This window comes from Musca autumnalis, unplaced genomic scaffold (genome assembly GCF_047663935.1).
Source record: "Musca autumnalis isolate F117 unplaced genomic scaffold, ASM4766393v1 scaffold_1, whole genome shotgun sequence".
NCBI lineage: Eukaryota > Metazoa > Arthropoda > Insecta > Diptera > Muscidae > Musca > Musca autumnalis.
The window spans coordinates 34,501,058-34,509,058 of NW_027411644.1; the positions used below are offsets into that span (position 1 = coordinate 34,501,058).

Below are 8,001 nucleotides of genomic sequence, written 5' to 3' on the forward strand. Positions count from 1 at the left end.
GGCTGTCACCTCAGTGTACATGTGTTCTATTATCCATAGAGGTATTCTATTGTCTACTGTCCATAGAAGTCCCGTTGAGGCCTTCTAATGCCTATAGAAGAGCTTTTGAGATATCCTACTGTCCATAAAAGAGCCCTTGAGGTCTTCTACTGTCTATAGAAGGCTACTTGAGGTATACTACTGACTATCGAAGGCCTCTTGATGTCTTCTTCTGCCTATCGAAGACCCCTTGACGACTTTTACTGTCTTTAGAAGGCCCCTTGAAGTCTTCTACTGTCTACGGAAGACCCCTTGAGATCTTCTATGGACTATATAAGAAACCCTGAGGTTTTCTGTTGTCTATAGAAGACCACTTGAGATCTACTATTGTCCATAGAAAACACCTTGAGGGGTTTTGAGGCCTGCTACGTTTTAAAGAATACATCTTGAGATCATTTTCTGTATAGAAAACACGTCTGAGGTCTTCTACTCTCTATGGAAGACCCGTTAAGGTCGTCTACGGTCTATAGAAGACCCGTTAAGGTCTTCTACGTTCTATAGAAGACTTACTGGGGTCTTGTAATGTCCATAAAAGACCCCTTGAGGTCTTCTACTGTCTATAGAAGGCTACTTGAGATATCCTGCTGTTCATAAAAGAGCCCTTGAGGTATTCTATTGTCCACATAAAACCCCTTGAGGTCTTCTACTGTCTATAGAATGCTACTTGAGGTCTACTACTGACTATCGAAGGCCTCTTGAAGTCTTCTTCTGCCTATCGAAGACCCCTTGAGGACTTTTACTGTCTTTAGAAGGTCCCGTGAGGTCTTCTACTGCCTACGGAAGACCCCTTGAGATCTTCTATGGACTATATAAGAAACCCTGAGGTTTTCTGTTGTCTATAGAAGACCACTTGAGATCTACTATTGTCCATAGAAAACACCTTGAGGGGTTTTGAGGCCTGCTACGTTTTAAAGAATACATCTTGAGATCATTTTCTGTATAGAAAACACGTCTGAGGTCTTCTACTCTCTATGGAAGACCCGTTAAGGTCGTCTACGGTCTATAGAAGACCCGTTAAGGTCTTCTACGTTCTATAGAAGACTTACTGGGGTCTTGTAATGTCCATAAAAGACCCCTTGAGGTCTTCTACTGTCTATAGAAGGCTACTTGAGATATCCTGCTGTTCATAAAAGGCCCCTTGAGGTCTTCCACCGTCTACAGAAAAGCCCTTGAGGTCTTCTATTGTCTTCTACCATCTATAGAAGTCCCCTTGAGGTACCTTATTGTCTATACAAGACCCCTTGAGGTCTACTACTGTCTACAGAAGACTCCTGGAGGTCGTCTACGGTTCATAGAAGAACCCTTGATGTCTTCTACTGTCTATAAAGGACCCTTTGATGTTTTCTATTGCCCATAGAAGATTTCTTGCGGACCCCTACTTTCTGTAGAAGACACCTTGAATACACCTTGAGGCCTCCAACTGTCCATAGAAAACCTGGACGTATTCTATTATCTATGGAAGGCATTATAGGGGTTATCACGAACGGCAATTCCCCGTGAATTTTTTCACTTCCTCCCTTAAGTTGCAACGGCGAAAAGACAAACCTTACGGGGAAATTTCATTCATGATAACCCCCAATATTTTCAAGTATTTGACCCCCAGACTGGCAATTGAAAATACTTAAGTGTATGTAGTTTTTTTACTTTTTTGTTTTATTTATTATTTTTTTGTTGTTGTTGAACATGTTTGTTGTTTTGTTTTGTATTGTATTATTAATTATTTTGTTTATTATTAATTTTTAACTTTAAAAAGACATTAAAACTATTAATCCATTTTATATAACTACATACATATGTATATATAAAGAATTAAATGGTTTTTGTTGTGGTATCATTCATTAGAGTTTTGTTGTTGTATTTTAAAAATATTATTTTATACATTTTCAAAACAATGTATGACGATTTATAAAGGTGGGTGGTTGGGGGCGGGGTGTTTAGGAGAAAGTTAAAAAAGTTGGGGGGTTTTTTTAAGAAAAATTCATGTCAAAAAAACGGTATACAAAATTATATAAAAAATTTTTTAAGGTCATTACTAAAAACTAAGATTAAAAAAAAAAGAAAAACAAAAAAGGAGATACAATTTTTTTTGAACTGTGCTGGGAAGAATAAGGGGCATATTTTTGCAGGGGGGAGGACGAACTTATGATTTTCAGGTGTTTTTTATGTTTTTGTATTATTTTATATATACGGTAAAAACGTGATTTAACACTATCCTATAACATTGTTTTGTCCTTCTATGATATTATGTAAACGAAAGGTAATTTATGTGTGTGTGGGTGGTTGTTTTGTTTGTTTGTGTGTGATATTGCCGTTGTTGCACAGCAGCAGCACATTAGAGAAGAGGCGGCGGCATTATTGCTAGAGTTAAAGCTCCAATTTCCAAAGGTTTAATTACAAGTCTGCGGCGTCGTTGTTGTGGTAGTGGTGCTGTTGTCATTGGCCGCCGTAATTGGTGGAGAGGTGGCAATTTTTGGTTCACCTACAAAAGAAAAATAAGGAAAGTTTGATGTAAGTTTGATATAATAAAAGTTGGTTTTAAGGATTATTGTTCGAAGGATCAACAGTCCTAGAATCGAAGATTTTTAAGGGTCAAGTTTGGAGAGTTTTTTGGGAAAATAATCGTTGATTTTTACGGAATATATAAGAACCTCAAGGGGCTTATATGGACAATAGAAACCTCAAGAGGTCTGCTATGGACAATAGAGGACCTCAAGAAGTCTTCCATAGACAAAGAAGATCTCAAGGGTTCTTTTATGGACAATAGAAGACCTTAAGGGGTCTTCTGTGTACAATGGAAGACCTCAAGGGGTTTTCTATGGACAATAGAGGACCTCAAAGGGTCTTCTATGGACAATAGAAAACTCAAGAGGTCTGCTATGGACCTCAAGAAGTCTTCCATAGACAAAGAAGATCTCAAGGGGTCTTCAATGGACAATGGAAGACCTCAAGGGGTCTTCAATGGACAATGGAAGACCTCAGGGGGTCTTCTATGGACAATGGAAGACCTCAAGGAGCTTCTATGGACAATAGAAGACCTCAAAGGGTCTTCTATGGACAATAGAAACCTCAAGAGGTCTGCTATGGACAATAGAGGACCTCAAGAAGTCTTCCATAGACAAAGATCTCAAGGGTTCTTTTATGGACAATAAAAGACCTCAAGGGGTCTTCTATGGACAATAGAAGACCTCAAGGGGTCTTCTATGGACAATGGAAGACCTCAAGGGGTCTTCTATGGACAATGGAAGACCTCAAGGAGCTTCTATGGACAATAGAAGACCTCAAAGGGTCTTCTATGGACAATAGAAACCTCAAGAGGGTGCTATGGACAATAGAGGACCTCAAGAAGTCTTCCATAGACAAAGAAGATCTCAAGGGTTTTTTGGACAATAGAAGACCTCAAGGGGTCTTCTATGGACAATGGAAGACCTCAAGGGGTCTTCTATGGACAATGGAAGACCTCAAGGGGTCTTCTATGGACAATGGAAGACCTCAAGGAGCTTCTATGGACAATAGAAGACCTCAAAGGGTCTTCTATGGACAATAGAAACCTCAAGAGGTCTGCTATGGACAATAGAGGACCTCAAGAAGTCTTCCATAGACAAAGATCTCAAGGGTTCTTTTACGGACAATAAAAGACCTCAAGGGGTCTTCTATGGACAATAGAAGACCTCAAGGGGTCTTCTATGGACAATGGAAGACCTCAAGGGGTCTTCTATGGACAATGGAAGACCTCAAGGAGCTTCTATGGACAATAGAAGACCTCAAAGGGTCTTCTATGGACAATAGAAACCTTAAGAGGACAATAGAGGACCCCAAGAAGTCTTCCATAGACAAAGAAGATCTCAAGGGTTCTTTTATGGACAATAGAAGACCTCAAGGGGTCTTCTATGGACAATAGAAACCTCAAGAGGTCTGCTATGGACAATAGAGGACCTCAAGAAGTCTTCCATAGACAAAGAAGATCTCAAGGGTTCTTTTATGGACAATAGAAGACCTCAAAGGGTCTTCTATGGACAATAGAAACCTCAAGAGGTCTGCTATGGACAATAGAGGACCTCAAGAAGTCTTCCATAGACAAAGAAGATCTCAAGGGTTCTTTTATGGACAATAAAAGACCTCAAGGGGTCTTCTATGGACAATAGAAGACCTCAAGGGGTCTTCTATGGACAATGGAAGACCTCAAGGGGTCTTCTATGGACAATGGAAGACCTCAAGGGGTCTTCTATGGACAATGGAAGACCTCAAGGAGCTTCTATGGACAATAGAAGACCTCAAAGGGTCTTCTATGGACAATAGAAACCTCAAGAGGTCTGCTATGGACAATAGAGGACCTCAAGAAGTCTTCCATAGACAAAGAAGATCTCAAGGGTTCTTTTATGGACAATAAAAGATCTCAAGGGTTCTTCTATGGACAATAGAAGACCTCAAGGGGTCTTCTATGGACAATGGAAGACCTCAAGAGGTCTTCAATGGACAATGGAAGACCTCAAGGAGCTTCTATGGACAATAGAAGACCTCAAAGGGTCTTCTATGGACAATAGAAACCTCAAGAGGTCTGCTATGGACAATAGAGGACCTCAAGAAGTCTTCCATAGACAAAGAAGATCTCAAGGGTTCTTTTATGGACAATAGAAGACCTCAAGGGGTCTTCTATGGGGTCTTCTAAAGGCAACAGAAGACCTCCAGCGGTCTTCCATAGACAACAGAAGACCTAAAGGTTACCTTGAGCCCTCTATAGAACACCTTTTACGGTCTTCTATAGAGATCTTCTACTATCTCTAGAAGACACCTTTAGGTCTCCTACTGTCAATAGAAGACCCTTGGAGGACTTAAACTGTCTATAGAAGACACCTTGAGGTCATCTACTGTATATAGAAGACCTCTGCAGGTATTCTACTATCTATAGAAGGCCCCTTGAGGTCATCTAGGGCATCTAGAATGCTGCTTGAGACCTTTAAGGATAATAATCATGGACGGTTTTCCCAAAAGACTACTTACACAAATCATTTTCACTTGTTTTATTAATAGCAGGTGTGGTTGATTCTTCAGCATTATTATTTACAGCAACATTGGCAGCTGGAACCGATTCCACAGAATTGGTGGTGGTGGTAGCATTCACTGAATTGCAATGGGGTGTAACTTCAGCAACCAATTCTGTTGTTGTTGTTGTTGCAACAACCTCAGTTTCGTGCTTATCATTTGTTTCATCCGCCAGCTGGGAGCTGGTGGCAGCCTCAGTTGTGGTTTGTGACTCAACTATGGTCACATCATCATCCATTTTTTCAACAACATCATTGCTGGATGAACTTGAATCAACTTCCATGGGTTCAGGTGTTGTATCCTTAGATTCAATAACTACTGTTTCACTTGATTCAGCTGGAGCAGGGGCAGTAGCTGTAGCATCAGCATCGCCGGCCGCTGTTTCCTTTGTTTGTTCCTCACCGCCTTCACTGGATGTTGGTTTTTCTGCAACATTTTCCACCAATTCAACATCATCTGAACTGGGGCTATCATTGGAATCTGATTGTAAGACAACCACTTCATCACCCTTACCGGATGATGTTTCTTCCGCAACAGTGTCCTCAGCGGCGGCTGCAACTTGGCTTTGGGTTTCTTCGCTAACAGGTTCCAGTGGTGTGTCTGTTACATCTTTAGCTGCAGCAGGTTCTGTTGCTTTTTCCTCAGGGGTTTCTGTTGTTTTAGGGACGGCTTCTTCCACTGCTGCCGGAGTGGAGGTTTCTTTAGCCGCTTCTTCTGCTGATGGCTTTTCGTCTTCGTTAGTTTTATTTGTTGCTTCTGCAGTTTGAGACTCAGTTGCTTCTTCTGTTTGCACCTTTTCTTCTTCTGGTTTTGATTTTTCTTCAGCTTCCTTGGCTGCATCTACGACTTCTTCGGCCTCAGGTTTTTTGCTTTCTTCGGGTTTCTGTAACAACAAATGGGAGCAGCATTAGTAATTTTATACATTTGAAACAATTTTTAGGACTTACCTTCTCTTCCTCTTCTGTTTCCATTTCTTCTTTTTCTTCTTTCTTGGCAGCGGCAGCCTTACCTCTGCCCTTGGCTGGTGTTTTCTTTTTACTTGGTGTAGCCTTAACTTCCTCCTCTTCTTCCTCTCCTCCAGCACCATCGACAGAGGTGTCTAATTTACGACCACGCCCACGTGCCCGTGTCGGTGTACTGGCACCACTGGCCGGTGAGGTACGGGCCTTTTTGGCAGGTGGTGGTGTTGCAGCAGCTGCTGCCCTGGTTGGTGTACCTCTTGTACTGGAACGTGTTCGTCTACCACCCTCCACATCCAATGATCCACCCATATTTTTGACTAATTCTTCACTTTCAATGCGGGCACGTTCGACATAGGATAAACGTTTGGATGGTGTACGTTTGGCCTGCAAATAAGAAAAAGAGGGGGGGGGGGGGGGGGGGGAATGAAAATGGTTAAAACGGGAAATATCAATAAAATGGGTTAAAACTTTGGTAGTTTGCAAAAAGTCGTTTTTGGACGGGGGTAGAGAAAGAGACCAATAAAGGGGTATTATTTAAAGCAAATCTTAAGTACACTTTTCAAGGACCTCTTAAAGGTTTTATTGTCTATATACGACCCTTTTAGTCTCCTCGAGGACCCATTGAGGTCTTCTGTTGTCTATAAAAGATCCATTGAGGTCTTCTATTGCCTATAGAAGACCCCTTGAGGTCTTCTATTGCCTATAGAAGACCCCTTGAGGTCTTCTCTTGCCTATAGAAGACCCCTTGAGGTCTTCTATTGGCTATAGAAGATTCGTTAAGGTATCCTATTGTCTACAGAAGACCCCTTGAAGTCTCCTATTGTCTACAGAAGTCTCCTAGAAGACCCCTTGAGGTCTCCTATTGTCTTCTAGTAGACCTTCAGGTCTCCCATTGTCTCTAGAATACACCTTGAGGTCTTCTATTCTCTACAGAAGACACCTTGACCTCTTCTTATGTCCATTGTCTATAGAAGACCTCTTGACGTCTCCTACTGAGTGTAGATGTCCCATTGAGGTCTCATATTATATGTGTAAGACCCATTGAGGTCTCTTATTGTCTATAGAGACCCACTTGAGGTCTTTTATTGTCCATAGAAGAACACTTGAAGTCTTCTATTATCTATGGAAAATCCTTTGAAGTCTTCTATTCTCTATGGAAGACCCATTGAGGTCTCCTATTGTCTATAACAGATCCCTTGAGGTCTTCTATTGTCTGTAGAGGACCATTTGAGGTCTTCTATTGTCTATAGAGGACCACTTGAGGTCTTATGTTGTCTCTAGAAGACCGATTGAGGTTTTTTATTGTCTATAAAAGACCCCTTGAGGTCTTCTATTGCCTATAGAAGATTCCTTAAGGTTTCCTATTGTCTACAGAAGTCTCCTAGAAGACCCCTTGAGGTCTCCTATTGTCTATAGATGACCCCTTGAGTTCTTCTATTGCCTATATAAGATTCCTTAAGGTATCCTATTGTCTACAGAGGTCTTCTATTGCCCTTGAGGTCTTCTATTGCATATAGAAGATTCCTTAAGGTATCCTATTGTCTACAGAAGACCCCTTGAAGTCTCCTATTGTCTACAGAAGTCTTCTAGAAGACCCCTTGAGGTCTTCTATTGTCTATAGAAGACCCCTTGAGGTCTCTTATTGTCTACAGAAGTCTCCTAGAAGACCCCTTGAGGACTTATATTGTCTATAGATGACCCCTTGAGGTCTTCTATTGCCTATAGAAGATTCCTTAAGGTATCTTATTGTCTACAGAAGACCCCTTGAAGTCTCCTATTGTCTACAGAAGTCTCCTAGAAGACCCCTTGAGGACTTCTATTGTCTATAGAAGACCCCTTGAAGTCTCCTATTGTCTACAGAAGATTCCTTAAGGTATCCTATTGTCTACAGAAGACCCTCGAAGTCTCCTATTGTCTACAGAAGTCTCCTAGAAGACCCCTTGAGGACTTCGATTGTCTA

The 8,001-nt window shown here is 41.3% G+C and overlaps 1 protein-coding gene across 1 annotated transcript in view; it reads right to left on the bottom strand.

Moving 5' to 3' along the window:
- Nucleotides 1-1,669: 1,669 nt before the first annotated feature.
- Nucleotides 1,670-8,001, bottom strand: part of LOC141396859 (uncharacterized) — a 37,409-nt gene continuing 31,077 nt past the window's right edge. Inside the window, exons 2-4 of the mRNA XM_073972537.1 lie at nucleotides 6,027-6,425; nucleotides 5,038-5,962; nucleotides 1,670-2,518 (exon numbers count right to left, since the gene is read on the bottom strand). Of these exons, the coding sequence (XP_073828638.1) occupies nucleotides 2,427-2,518; nucleotides 5,038-5,962; nucleotides 6,027-6,425 (1,416 nt within the window). The 3' untranslated portion in view covers nucleotides 1,670-2,426. The remainder of the gene's footprint in view (nucleotides 2,519-5,037; nucleotides 5,963-6,026; nucleotides 6,426-8,001) is intronic.